General features: G+C 31.8%; 1 protein-coding gene across 2 annotated transcripts; it reads left to right on the top strand.

Annotated features, from left to right (window-relative positions):
• Positions 1–378: 378 nt before the first annotated feature.
• Positions 379–18,430, top strand: LOC139783693 (uncharacterized). Of its 2 annotated transcripts, none has more exons than XM_071722833.1 (8): positions 379–851; positions 2,342–2,968; positions 5,777–8,916; positions 9,060–9,235; positions 11,252–14,564; positions 14,645–15,085; positions 15,754–15,932; positions 16,977–18,430. In XM_071722833.1, the coding sequence occupies exons 5-7, from the start codon at positions 14,126–14,128 to the stop codon at positions 15,810–15,812; spliced, it is 939 nt and encodes a 312-aa protein (XP_071578934.1). In that variant the 5' UTR covers positions 379–851; positions 2,342–2,968; positions 5,777–8,916; positions 9,060–9,235; positions 11,252–14,125; the 3' UTR covers positions 15,813–15,932; positions 16,977–18,430. Both variants share the same exon structure in this region, with proteins under 2 accessions (XP_071578934.1, XP_071578935.1).
• Positions 18,431–20,340: the final 1,910 nt, after the last annotated feature.

The following is a 20,340-nucleotide window of genomic DNA, read 5'->3' as shown; positions in this document are numbered from 1 at the left end:
ACTTTTACGGAATGCTGTACGTTATAGTGATTGATTTTTTCGCGGGCGTCATTATTAGCTAATTAATGCTGGTTATTAATATTTGATTGCCTACACTGGCGTCGCGCCCTTTTACCGCGCGTAAAGAGCCTATAGGAGAGAGTGGTACCAACGCGCCACTCTCTGAATGGCCGCGTTCAGCAGACACAACTGTTGAGTTCGTCTTATCAACACTCTGCGTTGATTGGTTAGTTCTAAAAGTAAGAGCCAATCACGTTCGACTCTGCTACTCAGCGGCTTGGTCTGCTGAACGCGCCCATTGACCGGAGTAAACGTCACGTGATCTATGAGCGCCTCTCTAGCTCTCTCTCTCTCTCCTAGAGGCTCTCTAACCGCGTGGGAAGCGTTGTTGTTCTCGGCGTTCTCTCGCGTCTTGTGCAGTCCCGTCGTCCTGTGTCCTGTGTGTGCAGCAATCGAATAAAGAGTTTCGGTCGCGCGCCAGTGGATCCGCGTTCCCATCACGTTTCGGGTTTTATCTCGACCGGCGTCGGTTGTGATACGTATGCGACGCATCCGTGCCGGGTGGCGATCGCAAGCGGGTTCGGGCCAGATCTGGCCGTGCGTGTTTTGCCGTGTTTCGGCCGGGGCGTTAATGGTCGTGGGTCCGCGGATCCGCGTTTCCACTGCTTGTGGAGGTTTTCGTGGTTTTCGTCGGGAGTGTTCGCGAGCGGATTCGGGCCGGTTCTGGCCGGAACTAGAGCAATTATATTTTTGGATGACTGTATAATTACGAGCTGGATTTTTTTTGTTCATCTGGACTCATCCGTTACATCGACTAAAGATCAATCGAAATGGCTAAAACAGATAAACCGGTAAGTACAGTAGTACACATTATTTTCAGATCTAGAATATTCTCGAGCAAGCCATACGTTTTCGCCTTGCTGTCGGCGGCCTTGGCGCTCGGTCACGGGCCGGCCGTGTGTACACGTTGTTTTTTTACATAGACTCGCGCTCAGTAATAACGCGCTATACACTACTTCTCGCTGTTGCTGGGTCGACTTTCGCCACGATTCGAAACATATTATTCCGATCGTTGGAATTTTTGAGAAAACATTTGCCATCGATCGAGACTATTGTTGTTGGCACTGGTTCCCGGTATAAATTATCTCCGCACTCTGGCGTTCCTTTAAGTTGGTCATTAGACATTATAATTATAATCGAGTCAAAAGAAGTTGTCGTATTTAATGCTTGTGCCGTGGATTATTGCTCGTGTCGTGTATATCGCTCGTGTCGTATACGCCGCTCGTGCCGTAACACCGCGTGCAACACACCCTGATATCTAATCGTAACGCTATAGATATTGGAGTGCATTTCTCGCAGCAGCCTGGTACCGTGCCAATATATTTGACAATTTGATTATTGATACAATTATTTTTTTATTTTACATCCTCTGCAACCATCCTTGATATCCACCCTGTTTGATTCTCGTTTTCTTGCGTTTGCGCCGCAAATAATAATTATTATTCGTGTGAATTTATCCACATTTTGTAATCCTTTATTTCTGAATTATATTGTTACTTCGATCATCTCTTAATGTAAATAGCTCGGTAAAACAATTTTTATATAAAAACATATATAAATATATATAATTATATCTATCTATTAAATATGTCCATACATATATGTTTCTTTTCTATAATAATAATATATATTATTCGTGTGAATTTATGCACATCTTGTAATTCTTTATTTCTGAATTATATTGTTACTTCGATCATCTCTTAATGTAAATAGCTCGGTAAAAGAATTTTTATATAAAAACATATATAAGTATATATAATTATATCTATCTATCAAATATGTCCATACATATCTTTCTTTTCTATTTGTATATACAGGAAAAACAATAAAAAATAATCTGAAAATAATTAAAAAGATTATTTTTGCATTGTATTATTTATATTTTATAAAAAGTGAAGTTTGAGGTAATGAGAAAAATTTGTCCATATATATAATCATATATATAACAACTGTAATATTTATATGTACTTATATGATTATACATGGCAAATTTTTAACATATATGGACAAAATAACTCAAACTTCACTTTTTATAAAAAATGCAATGCAAAAATAATCCTTTTTTATTTTTAAATTCTTCATTTTATTATTTTTCTTGTAGAGATAATACAAAAGGAAAAAAAACATGTATATGGACATATTTGATATATTATATTATATTTATATAGATGTTTTTATATCAAAATTTTTTTACCGGGAATATATGTAAACGCAAAAATGCTTATACAAAAGAATATTACTGTTATAAAGCATCATAAAAATTGCACTTGTTTTTATGCAGTTACGAAAACATCTCATGCAGAGAGCGAAACGAGCAGAAAAGGATCTTGCGAAAGGGGCATCAATTGAGAGGTTGAGGAACAGAATTTTTGCACCCAATAGTACCTCTTCAGATGAAGAATACATGGACGTACATATCAGTGATAGGAACTCTGTCTCAGAAAATCCACTTAGACCTTGCGATAACATATTAGAAATAAATGAAAATATTAATATTCCTGAAACAGTTGTCTTGGAAAATACTGAAAATGAAAGAGAACAAGGAGTACATAATGAAAATGTGATAGAAGCGCTTGATTTATCAGATGATGAAGATGATGAAATTGTATTGCAAAATGAAGTTGACCACGAAGATGATGCTTCAGAAGATAGTGATGATTATGATGAAGATGTAAATGAAAATAATTTTGAAACTGAGAAACAGAAAGATAACTATGTTGCAGAAAATTTGAGAGAATGGGCTATTCATGAGGGATCTATTTCAAAGAAAAAGCTCGATAATTTGTTACATAGATTAAACCCAGTTTTTCCAACTTTGCCAAAAAGTTATAAGACATTACTGCGTACACTCAAACATCTTGATGTCTGTGAACTTCCTGATGGATCAATGTTATGGTATAAAGGAATTGTAAGAAATTTAGATGCAATGTTGTTGAATGAATATTTGGACATATATAGCAACATAACTATTGATGTTAACATGGATGGATTGCCTATAACAAAAAGTACACGTTTAAAATTTTGGCCAGTGTTGGGTCATCTAGTACATACAGACAACGATCCATTTTTGATTGGTTTGTACGTTGGTGAATGGGATCCGGTTGATGTGCACTCTTATTTGCATGATTTTGTCGCTGAAGCAGAACACCTTTTAGAACATGGATATATGCACAATGGTATCAGATACCCATTTATTTTACGAAATTTTATCTTAGATGCGCCAGCACGTTCTCTTGTTAAGTGTTGTGTGGGCCATAATGGTTACGGTGCATGTGAGAAATGTACTGTTGTTGGAGAATATATTGATGATCGTATGGTTTTTTTGAATCTGGATGCTCCATTACGCACAGACGAATCTTTCAGAAATCAAGATGATCAACTGCATCACATTGGAGTGACTATTTTACTTAGAATTGCAAACATGGTATCACAATTCAGACTTGATCCTTTTCATTTAATATGGCATGGTGGCTTTAGACGATTGCTTTCCGCTTGGATGGAATGGAATGACCCTGGAAGCTTTCACGAAATGAAAAAACCAAAGCCTCTAATTTACTTATATTTCTTGCTGCTTTCTGTCCAAGTGATTTTAATCGACCACCCAGACCACTGGACTACTGGAAAATGTATAAAGGTACAGAGGAGCGACGTTTGTGTCTGTATGATGGACTTCTTGTGTTTAAACACGTTCTAAAAGAAGAGGTGTACAAACATTACCTGCTTTTTCAAGCTGCTATGTACATTTTATGTAGTCCTGTGCTAATAAAATTGATGTGTGATTATGCACATGATTTGCTGTTAATATTTATCCGGCATTCTGCAGTTTTGTATGGCAATAAGTTTGTTGTATATAACATTCATTCTTTATCTCATTTGTCAAAAGAGTGCAAAAATCACGGTCCACTAGATAATTTCAGTGCATTTGTGTTCGAGAATTTTTTGAAATCTTTGAAAAGTTCTTTAAAATCATGTTACAAACCTCTGCATCAAGCTGCCTATCGTGATTTGGAGCGAACAAAAAAAGTACCAGTCAAATTGTCAGATGGAAGGAAAATTCTGTTTCTTTCACAGATGTACATAAACGCAGATGAACGAATCAATGGCTCTCATTTTCGTTGTTTGTCGATTGGCAATGTAAAAATGAAAATTGGTCAAAAAGATTCATGCTTTAGGACATCTGAAGGAAATATTTATGTTCTTATTAACATTATTAAAAGAGGCAATATTCGGTGCTTTTAATTGGCAATAAATTTCAACAAATGGAAGATTATTATACTTATCCACTTCCTTCCTCAACGTTAGGTATATTAAAAGTTTCAAATTTGGACGAAGTAAGACACGTTATTTCTGTGGAAAATGTGGAAGCCAAATGTTGGTTAATGCCTGATAGTCTTGAGTTTTTTCTATGTGTTCCGTTGTTGCATACTATGCCATTATTGTGATGACCTGTCAATTGTCTGTGTGACATTTCACTTTCTGACACATGTGCTACTTGTACGTTGTTTTTATATATGTAGGGGAGACCGGGGCCTAACCGTCATTTTTTTTTCGGTGCCGATTTTTAACAAGAAAATAAATAGCTTTAGTTAAATGTGGTATACCACTGTAAAGAGTGAACCTTTAGCTACAAAATTTATATAGGAAATTTTTATCTACGTCGCTTTGTTTAACCGGTATAGAGCAAAAACGACAACGGTGGAAAAATTGAAATCTCAAAAATGCCGGGGTTTAACCGTCACACTGCATTTTCAATACATATACGTACATCTAATCCTGAAAAATGATAGGATACATCTTAATAATTGTTTTTTAAGAGAAAAATATAAAAATTTATTCAAAATTTTTATGCGAAACATTATTAAAAAATAGTTACGAGGGTTCCTCTTTCCGCAGAAGTCACTCGCCCGACTTGTTTTACTCCTCGACGTCCGATGACTCTATTCGGTGTCTGAACGGTTGTAATTTCCGTCTCATCCATATTCCATATGCAGTGAGCCTGGAAATGCCCGAGAATGCCTTGAAAATGCACCCGGACTGCTTACTGACGGATTAACCCCAAACACAAGTTTCAGGTTTGATCGCCCACGAAATATTAGACATTAACGATAATGAAAAAACTACACTGGATTCGTGTTCAGCATGCATTACTCTTTATAATCACGTACCTCGAGATTTGGAGAGCAAATATTATTGCAGATATTACAAAATTTCCACGCGCAGAAAATGTAACTTTCACCTTCCGAAAACACGTTTGCCCTCGTAAAAATCATAACACGGCAGGTAACCTGCCGAAACTCCGTTGGTCACATGGGTACCATAAGCAGCGTTTACAATGTTAATAGCGAGTTCGCACAATATACAGGTTCCGAGATATTTGATTTGACGGTTCAACCCCGGCGACGGTTAGGCCCCGGTCTCCCCTATGCAATTTCATAAATAATGTCAGTTTTTTACGACTTTAAGATATATGTCCAATAGAGCACATCAGCTTATCCTTATATACTCATTAGTTGCATTTAAATCAGGAGTTTTTTTTTTGCTATTTTTCTACATTTGCGTATTTACAAATTCTGTCAAAATTGCGTTACAGACTGACAAGGATTCATAGAGTTACTCATATTATTTAACTTTATATATTGCTTTCTATATATTTTGTATTATAAAATGCTTTTATCATTTATTTATTTATGTTATACTTTCCTGTTTTATTTTGCAGTTTGTTGTTGTAAAATTTTTACAAACTGAAGAAGATGATAACATTTATTATGAGGTTGCTCTGGCCAAATGGTTAGTACAAGTTGATGAAAATATGATCGGAACAATTCTTTGGCCAGACAGTGATGCATTAGCAGGCAAATTAGTGCGCACCGAGGCGAGTGCAGATGAAACTTGGCAACAGTTGGAAGTAGAAGTTAAAAGATATTATGGTACGTATGTTACATATATTATGGTGTACAAATAGTAAAGTCGAGACTTAAAAGCGTTTGAACCAAAATGCACTAAAATATATAAATTTCTGAATATATATATAATATATATATGTTAAAGGGTTATTGCAGGGACTTTTTAGATAATATATTGTATACTTCCGGGACACCTGGCTGTTGCAGGGTCGGACTCGGATCTTTTTTTAATCTAATGTATATTTCCAGGTCCGACCTGGTATTATACATTTTTCCTATGAAAAGAATAAAATACAATAAAATTGGAATATTAGTTTTAATTTTATTGAAAACATGATTTTATGAGAATATATACTCCAGAACTTATATTTTTATTGCGCAAATTTGTACACGAATTAATCATTTCATTTAAATATTAATATTTTTAATAATTGTTATATAGCATGTATACTTTCGGGACACGTATCGTGACTATATAGATACTTTCAGGACCACATTTATTTTGTGCTATAAATAAACAAATAACAATCAAACATTAATATTTTATACATTTAGTATATATATATTGTAAAAAATAACCAATATTGTTATTTCACTGTCATTCCAATAATATTAGCGCGTAATTGTGATGACCGATATGAGAATTAAAACGGGTTTGTAATAAAATCGACAGTTTTGTTGGATCCTAAGATACAACCATTTTATTTGGAATGAAAAAAATATAGTACCAGTATCGCTAATGCCTAACAAATATGTCGTCGAACAATCGCCAGAATAAGGCAATTTCTGGCGTGACTCTGGTATAAGCAACCAAAGTGTATCAAACTGCAGCAGCATCAATAGCAACCTTGGTATATGTACCAAACTATACTAAATAATCGCTAAAAATCGCTTATAAATTAATCAATAGCATGACCGCGTTATTCTAAGAAACAAGATGAGATTATTATTTTGGAACGAAGTCGGTAGCTCTATTGGATCCTTAAATGTATGTCATGTGGGATAGAAGTAACGTATGTTATCGGAACCGCTAATTACTAACAGTATATCGTTGGACAATCCTTCGCGCTAGTTAATTAATAACATGACTGCCTAATTCTAGTAGTCGATAGCAATATAATGAAAACCGTTTTTGAACGAAATCGAAAACTTCAATACCGATATACAAGCGTCAAACGAAAAAAGAATCCGATACATCGGCGCTCCCGTTAAAAAAATAATAATTTAGTCTTAATAATTGTTTTCACCGTCTTCTCAAAAAGGACCTAATCCTAATATTAGAGTTAGAATTATATGAGATATGAGAATTAAAGCTGCTTTGTAATGAGTCGGCAATTTTATTGGATCCTAAGATACATTCATTTTACACGAAATCAAAATAATGTACGATACCAGGACCGCGCTAATAATTAACAACTATATCGTCGAACAATCACTAGTAATAACATGACCGCGGTATTCTAACAGACAATAAGACGAGATTATTATTTTGGAACGAAGTCGGTAGCATTATTTAATACTTAAAAGTATGTCATGTGGGATAGAAGTAACGTATGTTATCGGAACCGCTAATAACTAACAGACATGTCGTTGGACAATCGCTCGCGCTAGTTAATTAATAACATGACTGCCTAATTCTAGTAGTCGATAGCAATATAATGAAAACCGTTTTTGAACGAAATCGAAAACTTCAATACCGATATACAAGCGTCAAACAAGAAAAGAATCCGATACATCGGCGCTCCCGTTAAAAAAAATAATAATTTAGTCTTAATAATTGTTTTCACCGTCTTCTCAAAAAGGACCTAATCCTAATATTAGAGTGAGAATTATATGAGATATGAGAATTAAAGCTGCTTTGTAATGAGTCGGCAATTTTATTGGATCCTAAGATACATCCATTTTACACGAAATCAAAATAATGTATGATACCGGGACCGCGCTAATAATATAATTAACAGCTATGTCGTCGAACAATCACTAGTAATAACATGACCGCGGTATTCTAACAGACAATAAGACGAGATTATTATTTTGAAACGAAGTCGGTAGCTTTATTTAATACTTAAAAGTATGTCATGTGGGATAGAAGTAACGTATGTTACCGGAACCGCTAATAACTAACAGACATGTCGTTGGACAATCGCTCGCGCCAGTTAATTAACAATATGACTATGTAATCCTATATATAGCATGAGAATTAAAACTGTTTTTGAAATCGATAAATTTGAGATCGCCGTTTTAAATTCTCATTTTTAAACATTCTGTAACTAATAAAAGCATGTGCCTTATATGGCTGGTAATAAATAATATGACAACTAATTCATGATTGGTACACTTTATTACACCCTAAGATGTAAGCATGTCATAGAATAGCAATAATGTATATTTCCGGTACCGTTAATAACCAATGGATTTGTTCTGTTCTTTATAACTGAAGTGTATGTACTGCACTTAAAATTTCTTTTCTCGCTTTTTTGCCAAACTTCAAACGTATATCTATTTCACTTTAAGTGCAGCGAGTGTACACTTAGTTCACACTAGTGTACGCTATAAAGAACAGACTCAGTTATGGTGTTATGTAAAACTGTTAATTATGGTAAGATTTTTTCCACATGATTTCTATTATGTAATATTCTTTTATCACATCTAATACACACATACACACATACACACATACACACATACACACATACATACATACACACATACACACATACACACACATACAGAACCTAACCTCTTTTTAGGTTAGTTTTTAGGTTAATCCTAATAAATTAGGAAATATAGCCAAAAAATTATAAATGTGATGCTAAAGACTGCTTATATGGTAATATACTTGTATAGCAATATAGTTATATTGCATTTATTCGGTATCAGTTTGTGATATGCAGCCAAGTATATAGCTAGATGCAACACAGATGAACAGATGTAAACATTTGGCTAACAAGAGGTAAATATATAGGTAATTTCTTCTTATTGCTTGCAAAAAATATAAATATGCACTGAGTGCGCACTGGTGCGTCCAACCGAATTCGCTATAAGTTTACATTTTAGTTTTTCATATTCAATTTTATGTTTTCTTTATTTTAACAGAAAGTACTTGGAACTGGTCGTCATTTGAAGACTAAAAATGTATGCATTAGTAAAACGATCAGGAAAATATGAGGTGATAGAGAAAGAGTTAATTACTAATAAAAATAGACGAGCATATTCAAAGTTGAAAAAGAAATCAAAGACCTACAAGGATAGACATTTGATAGCTTACAATGGTATGTATTTTATTACTTTTATGCACATAAATTATATACATTGCAAAGCTACTCTCTTTATGATTATATATAATAATTTATTTCTTGCAATATTTAGAAGTAATTGTCTCTTATTACGCATTTTATATAACATTATTTGTACAATCTCTTGTAATTTTTTAAAAATAATTTTTCAATAAAAGCCTATTTTATTAAAGTTTAAATTAAATTTATTTTTTGAACATATAATAAAACTTTAATAAAACTTTATTGCAACAAACGTAATTAAACGTAGAATAATATTTGTTATATTGTATGAAATAAAGCTTAATTCATAAATGTTACTAAAGTTTTTATTACCTACTCATATAATATTTTTAATTAATTTATTTCTTCTTTGCTTTATAATTTGAAATTAACTTTATACCTAATTTTCTTTAATTATTTTTAGAAAATATTAATATCTCAAAATAAAAAAACGATATCTTTCTAACTTAATTTCTGATATTTGCAGTTTTGAATGGTAATAGTAACTTCGTGATATATACACACAAACACATGCACATACAAACCTATATAGAAGATAATCTATAATGCATGCATATACAAGATAGGCCCATTATATGTGATATAATAGAAAGTGATACTTTAATAGGAAAAAATAAGATAAAAACATAGAATAAAATTTTTTTATATTAAATTTTATTTTTTAAATATTGATTTTGAAATTCGGATAATTAATATTATGATATCATTATTGAACCTATATATTTTTTACTACATTGTGATGCACTTCTCAACGCGGCTATTAATATATAAAGAAAACTACTTTATAACGTCCTGTTCATAAAAAGTATAATAAAATCAATTAAAATTATAAAAAAATAATTTATAAAATTGCAATACAGTCTTTATTTAGTTGTAAATAGAATACTCTATAATTTATTTGTATTCGAATAGCTGCCTTTAGAAAATTTGTCAATTTATGAGACAATATTATTAAAAGTCATGAAAATTTAAATAACAAAGGCTATTATATAAAAGAAAATTAAAATAAATTGCAATAATTTTTTTATTTCTAAATCTTCTCTTTGATTCTTTCAAAAATAAGATTTTATACAACAAAAACTTTATTCTACATTTTAGACTTACATTTTCAGATAGAATCCATTTTCTTTCTAGTTGTACTACCAATAACGGACTACCTTGTATACAAGATATTTCACAATATAACAATTGGTGTAAATTATTACATTTCTTGTCAATTATTCTGTTATATTATAATATAATATGGATATTTTCTTACATATTGTTAACTGATAGTTCTATTTAATATATAAAATTTAAAACTATTGATAAGTATTTAAGTGGCTAACAGAAATTGCAGAAGCAAACAAAAAGGTTTTAATATAGATCCATAAACTAATCGTTTTCAAGATACTCAATTTCTTCTTTTGTAGATAGTTATTTGTACGATTACGTATATCGTAGAATTATTGATATCTAGAGAATTTAAAGTATCAACAACTGATAATTGATACAATCTATTTCTATTTACATTTTTAATAATTACATGACTTTAAGTAGTTTCCCTGATTGCAAATTTATTGTTATTACGTTGTTATTAAAAATATGTAAACAGAAATAAATCCTGGGTCATCCATCACTGATACTCTGAATTTTCGAGATATTAGTCATTCTACAGTATGTGTAATGATACAGAGAATTACTGTCTTACAAATAAAAAAAACTGAACATTTTGAAAATTATTAGTTTGTAGACTCATATATGTTTGTTTTTGCGAGTTTTATTATTCAATTAAATTTTTACCCATAATTCTGAAGTACCTTGTACATACCAATAGATAGAAAAATGATGAAAATGGCAATAAAAGAATATTATAGATTTTTATAAATATAAAAATATAAAGTTTTAGTTAATATAAAACAAACTAAGTAATTAATATTTTAAGATACAAATAATTATAATTCCTTATAAGATAGTTTTTATAATAATAAATTGTTTTCTTTTATATAGATGACGCCGAGTTTCTGAAAAATATACAGAAGAATTTGAATGCTAATAGACCTCAAGTATTAATTCGTCACATTAAAAATAGTAATGATAATCCATTGATAACATTTCCACAAGTAGCAACGTCCAATGTTGAAAAAGATAAGACAGTGTCGGTATCACCTATTGATATGTCAACAATAAATATAAAAAACATATCAAAAAATATTCATCTATCTCCTGATAAGAAACAATTCAAACGTTTTAAAGATCAATCTACTACTGATATAATCAAGGAACAAAATGATTTCTCTAATGTCGAAGACTTTGAAAGTAGTGGATGCTTTAACAATTCTTCTATTGAAAAACAATATGATAAAGCTCAAGATACATCCTCTTTTGACGAGCATAATACTAAAATTATTCTACCATCATCATCACCAACAACTAATAAATATGTGGATGATTCGTTTGACTCTCAGTATCCTATCATAAATGATGTATTTTTGCACAAAGATAGCAATACAAATTTTGCTATAAATATCAAGCAACAAGATTTACCCACTGTTTTAGGAGGCCATAAAAACGATAAATGTCGCATTGTTTCTAATATAGCGTTAGATCAATCATCCTTGAATATTGTTAGAAGAAGTGAAACTTCTTTTACGATACGGAGACAAAGTAAAGATATACTTCTTAATAATAATTATTCAGATTCTTTACAATATGACAATAACACACATATTTATTCAGAAATGGATACTGAGCCATTATTAAATAGAGAAGTATCTTTTACTCGAGATATTTCGGGTGAATCTAAATGCACAAACATAACAGATATTTCCCAAGCTGATCCCACGTACGAACCATCACAGTTTGATACTACTTTAGAAAATCTGTCAGCAAATACGAGTAATAAAATATTGTCTTCCAATAATATTAGCCCAAATAAAGAAAATAAAGACAATAATGCTCAAATAAGTCCAAATAAAGAAAATGAAAGTAATGTCTCACTACAAAATAAGTCGTCAGAATTTTATAATGAAATATCAAATGCACAACAAGGTGCTTGTGATGATGCTAAAATGTTCGTTGCTTCCTCTCGAGGACGTTCTGGAGCAGGCAAAAAAAATTTTTGTCTATATTGTAAAACTTTTCAAAGTAAAATCTATCGTCACTTGGAACGGGTACATAAAGATAAAGCAGACGTACAAAAATTTATTGATCTACCGAAAGGTACTACTGAACGTAGACGAATAATTGATACAATAAGAAGAAATGGTAATTTCTTATTTAATACTAACACTAAATACAATGACGGAGAGCTTATAGTATGTAGACGGCCAAACCAAAAAATGTTAAGAGGTGCGCAAGATTTTCAAGCTTGCATAAATTGCAGAAGACATTTTTCGAAGACTACCATCCGTCATCATTTTCGTTATTGTGTTGGACGTTCTAAGAAGCGGAATAGATCGATTAATGTCTTGGGACGCGCGATTACTGGTAGAATTCATGAAGCAGCAAACCTAACGTTAGCAACAGTAGTATTTCCTGTGTTAAGAGAAGACCGTATAACACGTCTTATACGATACGATGAACTTCTTATAAAACATGCAAATAAATTATGTGATAAATATAAACTCCAGCACCAACACGACATGATTCGAAGTCGATTAAGATTGCTCGGCCGTCTTCTCATTGCACTTAAATCGATTAATCCCGATATAGACAATTTCACTTCGTTGTACAATCCAAAATATTACGATCATATCATACAAGCAGTAAATGAAGTTGCAGGATTTGATAGCCAAACAAATGTGTATAAAACACCGTCTAATGCAACTAACCTCGGAACGCTATTAAAGCAAGTTGGAAATACTTTAATTACAGAATGTATCAAAAAATCTGATTATTCCACAAAACAATCAGCGGAAAACTTAATAAAATTGATTACAGAAGATTATGCCGCGAGTGTTGCTCGTACTGCCTTAGAAACACAGTCTCAACAAAAACGGAAGAAAAAGGTTATTCTCCCAACAACAGAAGATATCTCTAAGTTATATAATCATCTCAAAGAAATAAGACAATCATGTTATGATAAATTGAAAAAAAAATTTTCATACAATGTGTGGCTTACTTTAGCAAAGGCAACATTAGTCGCGGTTCAAGTTTTTAATCGCCGTCGTGCGGGCGAAACTGAACGTATATCGATTGAAGAATTTAATAATTGAAAAAACCTTTATCCGCCAGCGATTAAAAAACGAATAGGATCATTTATTGCTCGACTACCTGGCTACAAATATAATTCGGTGCACAACGTTTCGGCTCACGGTTAGAGCCCTTATCAAGTGCCGTCTGAAATGCATGAAACGACATTCCCATGAATGCAAGGAGGTCTTATATTGATTATGACGAGTCATCTTGACGATTAGGTAATGCTCTTTATTTAATGACTAATTTTTAATTTATTAAGTTGATACATCGTGACGTTTCATGCATTTCAGACGGCACTTGATAAGGGCTCTAACCGTGAGCCGAAACGTTGTGCACCGAATTATATTTGTAGCCAGGTAGTCGAGCAATAAATTTAATAATTGTCAAGCAATTAATGAGAAAACAAATTATGAATTGTTTAAGTCTTTATCAACTAATAATAAGAAGATTGCGAAAAAGTATGTACGTTTTGTGATACGGGGAAAGAAAAACAGAGATGTACCTGTCCTTCTTGATACTGAACTGACACGATGCATACTATTACTTATAGAACATCGAAGACATGCTAAAATTCATCATCAAAATCCTTATCTATTTGCATTACCTGGAAATAACGTAAAGAGATTTAAATTTCTCAGAGCCTGTCACTTATTACGCGAATTTTCTAATCAATGTAAGGCGGAAATGCCTATTAGTTTACGCGGCACACAATTAAGGAAACATATTGCAACTAAATGTATTTTGTTGAATCTACAAAATGATGAAGTAGCGGATCTTGCTGATTACATGGAACACGCAGAAAATATTCACAGGGAATATTATAGACAGCCTATAGTTAGTAGAGACATTTTGCGAATGTCGCAGCTTCTGGAGAAGGCTCAAGAGGATATTAATGCAAATGGGGAAGAGGAAAGCGATAGTGATAAAGAAAATGAAATAGAAGAAAATGAAAACAGCGGTGAAGAAAACACTGTAGGTAATACAAAATCATCAGATTTAAACTACAATAGGACAGAAAGAATAGAATCATATAGGATGAAGTCGCTTGATTTACATAAAAATACTCCTGAGCACACAGATACAAGCCATGAATCTATTAATAGTACTAAACGAAAACGCAGTAGTAAGTTGATTAAAAAATCTTTTTTATTTTTACAAGAAGAGTAATCAAAACTATGTTTAAAATAATAAATTTATTTCTAGCTTCTCCCTATGGTAAAACAAAACGGCGACATTGGGACAAAGACGAAGAAGATATAATGATGAAATTATTTGGAAAATATCTATATTTGCCAAATTTGCCTCCAACACAGGATCTATTGGCAGCGATTAGGACATACAAGTGTTTACAAAAACGTACAGCCCCGCAAATGAGGAGTTTTCTTCATAACAAAAGACGGAAGATACAAAAGAAGAAACAAAATTCTCTTAGAACTGATGTATTGTCATCATACGAGGATTCTAATGATGAAGAAGACAGTCAACAATCTTTAATTATGAAACATATTAATTCAATATTTAAACAAGATATTGAAACAAAGCATATACCTTCGGTAGATGAATGCACGCGTGCACAAAAAAAATCAAAATTATTGTCTAATCTAAGTATAAAACAAATACAAACAGCAGTTTTTAACTTAATAAGTAAGTAATAAAAATATAAGGTACGTAATAAACTTGATATATATGTACTCATGTATATCTTCTAAATCTAAATAGCAGAGCGCATTTAAGTATATTTATATTCATTAAAAATACGCATGAGTTTTAGCATGACATTTAATCAAATATGATCTCACTAAACAAGCATAATTTTATTTAATTTTAATAAAGTGCATTAAATAACTATAAATATGAAATGTCAAAATAACGTTTATTTACAAATACATATAATGTAAAGTTGGGAAAGTTTCTTTTTTTAAATACTCATATGTAGGGGAGACCGGGGCCTAACCGTCAGTTTCTTTTCGGTGCCGATTTTTAACAAGAAAATAAATAATTTTAGTTAAAAGTGGTATACCACTGTAAAGAGTGAACCTTTAGCTACAAAATTTATATAGGAAATTTTTATCTACGTCGCTTTGTTTAACCGGTATAGAGCAAAAACGACAACGGTGGAAAAATTGAAATCTCAAAAATGCCGGGGTTTAACCGTCACACTGCATTTTCAATACATATACGTACATCTAATCCTGAAAAATGATAGGATACATCTTAATAATTGTTTTTTAAGAGAAAAATATAAAAATTTATTTAAAATTTTTATGCGAAACATTATTAAAAAATAGTTACGAGGGTTCCTCTTTCCGCAGAAGTCACTCGCCCGACTTGTTTCACTCCTCGACGTCCGATGACTCTATTCGGTGTCTGAACGGTTGTAATTCCCGTCTCATCCATATTCCATATGCAGTGAGCCTGGAAATGCCCGGAAATGCCTTGGAAATGCAACCGGACTGCTTACTGACGGATTAACCCCAAACACAAGTTTCAGGTTTGATCGCCCACGAAATATTAGACATCAACGATAATGAAAAAACTACACTGGATTCGTGTTCAGCATGCATTACTCTTTATAATCACGTACCTCGAGATTTGGAGAGCAAATATTATTGCAGATATTACAAAATTTCCACGCGCAGAAAATGTAACTTTCACCTTCCGAAAACACGTTTGCCCTCGTAAAAATCATAACACGGCAGGTAACCTATCGAAACTCCGTTGGTCACATGGGTACCATAAGCAGCGTTTACAATGTTAATAGCGAGTTCGCACAATATACAGGTTCCGAGATATTTGATTTGACGGTTCAACCCCGGCGACGGTTAGGCCCCGGTCTCCCCTAATATAAAAAAGTGCATTTACTAATTGTTTCAGTGTCTTCCTAATATACTTTTATCAGTCTAAAACTATATTTATGAAACTACTGATATTAAATAATATAAGAGTCAGTATTTATATGGTATTGTTATGTTAAATATCACAAGAGTTTATTAGTTATTCTATATATATGTAGTGAAAATGACGATAAAAGTCTAAATATTATAACCAGTATGGACCAGTATTATTTCTTTAAGTAATTGTTAACCGAGATATTTACATTTATTTCTGTAATACATTCGTATTTTCGTAGATAGATAGTCCTCTATATTAAATAGGTAGGGGAGACCGGGGCCTAACCGTCAGTTTTTTTTTGGTGCCGATTTTTAACAAGAAAATAAATAATTTTAGTTAAATGTGGTATACCACTGTAAAGAGTGAACCTGTAGCTACAAAATTTATATAGGAAATTTTTATCTACGTCGCTTTGTTTAACCGGTATAGAGCAAAAACGACAACGGTGGAAAAATTGAAATCTCAAAAATGCCGGGGTTTAACCGTCACACTGCATTTTCAATACATATACGTACATCTAATCCTGAAAAATGATAGGATACATCTTAATAATTGTTTTTTAAAAGAAAAATATAAAAATTTATTTAAAATTTTTATGCGAAACATTATTAAAAAATAGTTACGAGGGTTCCTCTTTCCGCAGAAGTCACTCGCCCGACTTGTTTCACTCCTCGACGTCCGATGACTCTATTCGGTGTCTAAACGGTTGTAATTCCCGTCTCATCCATATTTCATATGCAGTGAGCCTGGAAATGCCCGGAAATGCCTTGGAAATGCACCCGGACTGCTTACTGACGGATTAACCCCAAACACAAGTTTCAGGTTTGATCGCCCACGAAATATTAGACATCAACGATAATGAAAAAACTACACTGGATTCGTGTTCAGCATGCATTACTCTTTATAATCGCGTACCTCGAGATTTGGAGAGCAAATATTATTGCAGATATTACAAAATTTCCACGCGCAGAAAATGTAACTTTCACTTTCCGAAAACACGTTTGCCCTCGTAAAAGTCATAACACGGCAGGTAACCTGCCGAAACTCCGTTGGTCACATGGGTACCATAAGCAGCGTTTACAATGTTAATAGCGAGTTCGCACAATATACAGGTTCCGAGATATTTGATTTGACGGTTCAACCCCGGCGACGGTTAGGCCCCGGTCTCCCCTATTATTTTTTATTTTAATATGTTGTGATAAATCAATAATTAAAAATGTGATTGTCGAAATAAGATTTAATTAATGCTCTTGTGATATGTAATACGTACATATATGTTATAAGGATGAGAAAGTTCGTTTTTTTTAATTTTACTTACAAATACGCCAAATAAAAAAGTGTACTTACTAGTTTAAGTTTCAGCGTCTTCCTAATCTACTTTCACTTGTCTAAAACTTATTTACTAAACTACTGATATTATTAAATAATATAAGAGTCAGTATTCATATGACATCATTGTGTTGAATATTATAAGAGCTCATTATTCTGTATCCATATATGTAGTAAAAATGACGATAAAAGTCTAAATATTATAACCAGTATGGACCAGTATTATTTTAACCGAGATATTTACTTTTATTTCTGTAATACGTTCGTATTTTCGTAAATAGATAGTCCTCTATATTAAATATTATTATTATTTTTTAACATGTTGTGATAAATAACTAAAAATGTGAACGTTGAAATAAGTTTTGATGCTCTTGTGATATGTGATACGTACGTACATATATGTTATAAAGATGAGAAAGTTTATTTTTTTTTTAATTTTACTCATAGATACGCCAAATAAAAAGTGTACTTACTAGTTTAAGTTTCAGCGTCTTCCTAATCTACTTTCACTCGTCTAAAACTTATTTACTAAACTACTGATAATATTAAATAATATAAGAGTCAGTATTTATATGGCATCGTTATGTTAAATATTACAAAAGCTTATTAGTTATTTTATGTAGTAAAAATGACAAAAGTCTATATTATATTATAACAGGTATGGACCAGTATTATACTACTTAAGTAATTGTTAACCTTGTATTGAGATATTTACTTTTATTTTTGTAATACATTTGTATTTTCTTAAATAAATAATCTGCATACAAATATTATTTTTTAATTTTAATATATAATAAATAATTAAAAATATGAACGTTGAAATAAGATTTGATGCTCTTGTGATATGTGCACACATTCATGTAATGTTATAAAGATAAGAAGGTTTATTTTCTTAATTATACTCATATGCAATATAAAAAAAACATACTTACTAATTTAAGTGATTACTTACTTTACCGTCTTCCTAATCTATTTTTACTGATCTAAAACTATATTCACTAAATTACTAAATAATATAAAATTTAGTATTTATATGGTATTATTATGCATAAAGGACGGGCGTGTGGCCAGGGCTGCGTTCGAAAACGTCACCCGAGTGCACACGAGTATACTCCCTTCTCTTTCTATATCAGCGAGTTAGAAGGAGAAGGGAGTATATCCGTGTGTACCCGGGTGACGTTTCCGAACGCAGCCCTAGTAGACAGCGCACTGGTCTATTGAGCCAAAGGCCCAAGTTTGATTTCCGGTAGAGTTAGAAAAATTATATTCGCTCGTTCTCCTCTCGAAAGGCAATGGCAAACCATCGAGAGTATGTCTTGCCAAGAGAATTTCTCTAAAAAATATAGACGTTCGGAATCGGCGTTAAACAGTAGGTTCCATATACAATGTGTATAATCCACGTGCGCAACACATGTATAGAGAAGTCACCACGGTCGGACACGAGTAATAGGACTGAGGTAGGTATTATGTATTAAATGTGATTACTAGTTAGTTAATTATTATGCGTTAAATGTGATTACTAAAATCACATTTAACGTGATTTTAGTAATTGCGTTAATTTGATAAAAGTTAATCAAATATAGGGAGAATGACTATTAGTCTACATAGAGTCTACATTAGGATGTGTCATTTTGGAGCAACTTTTCTTTTTCATTTCACGAATAGCATATATACTTGCAGGAAGGTAAAATAAGATACCTGTTAAAATTTTAACCCTTAATATTAATATTAACAGGTCGCTCATCGCGATTTTTTATTTAGTAAGATAGAAAAAATTTTATAACTATCTAACAAACAGTAATACAGCATTGCGCCACATAGATATTCTGTAGTAAATTTACCGCTCTACAAAAAAGATCACTTATCATTTTTTCATAAATTCAACCGTTCAAAAGATATTCAAAGTTAAAGTTTGATAAATTTTATGAAACTTGTTTTTGCTTCTTATGAATTTTGTATCATATCGACTATCAAAAATTATGAAATAATCAATACATATTTTTGTAGAAAATTTAACGATCTACAAAAAAGGTCTCTTATATTTTTTTCATAAATATTATCATTTAGACGATATTAAGGTTTACACTTTGAACTTTAAACCTTAATATCGTCTAAATGGTTATATTTATGAAAAATATATAAGAGACCTTTTTTGTAGATCGTTAAATTTTCTATAAAAATATGTATTGATTATTTCATAATTTTTGATAGTCGATATGATACAAAATTCATAAGAAGCAAAAACAAGTTTTATAAAATTTATCAAACTTTAACTTTGAATATCTTTTGAACGGTTGAATTTATGAAAAAATGATAAGATATCTTTTTTGTAGAACGGTAAATTTACTACAGAAAATCTACGTGGCGCAATGCTGTATTACTGTTTGTTAGATAGTTATAAAATTTTTTCTATCTTACTAAATGAAAAATAAAAAATCGCGTTGAGTGACCTGTTAATATTAATATTAAGGGCTAAAATTTTAACAGGTATCTTATTTTACCTTCCTGCAAGTATATATGCTATTTGTGAAATGAAAAAAAAAGTTGCTCCAAAATGACACACCCTAGTCTACATATATATAGTATGGACTAGTATTATTACTTTATTCAATCATATATAATACAGACTAGTATTATTACTTTAATCAATGGTTAGCCGAGATATTTATTTTTATCTC

Source organism: Temnothorax nylanderi, unplaced genomic scaffold, assembly GCF_030848795.1.
Source record: "Temnothorax nylanderi isolate EJ_2023f unplaced genomic scaffold, tnyl_v1.0 TNYL_tig0531_pilon, whole genome shotgun sequence".
In the NCBI taxonomy this organism is placed as follows: Eukaryota; Metazoa; Arthropoda; class Insecta; order Hymenoptera; family Formicidae; genus Temnothorax; species Temnothorax nylanderi.
The sequence above is the reverse complement of the archived record's forward strand: the minus strand, read 5'-3'. Positions and strand labels throughout refer to the sequence as shown.

Coding starts and splice junctions, on each gene's coding strand:
- LOC139783693 (XM_071722833.1), top strand. CDS start 14,126: ATGCCTATTAGTTTACGCGGCACACAATTAAGGAAACATATTGCAACT. Junction 14,565..14,644: donor TACTAAACGAAAACGCAGTA/GTAAGTTGATTA, acceptor ATTTATTTCTAG/CTTCTCCCTATGGTAAAACA. Junction 15,086..15,753: donor AGCAGTTTTTAACTTAATAA/GTAAGTAATAAA, acceptor CTCTTTCCGCAG/AAGTCACTCGCCCGACTTGT.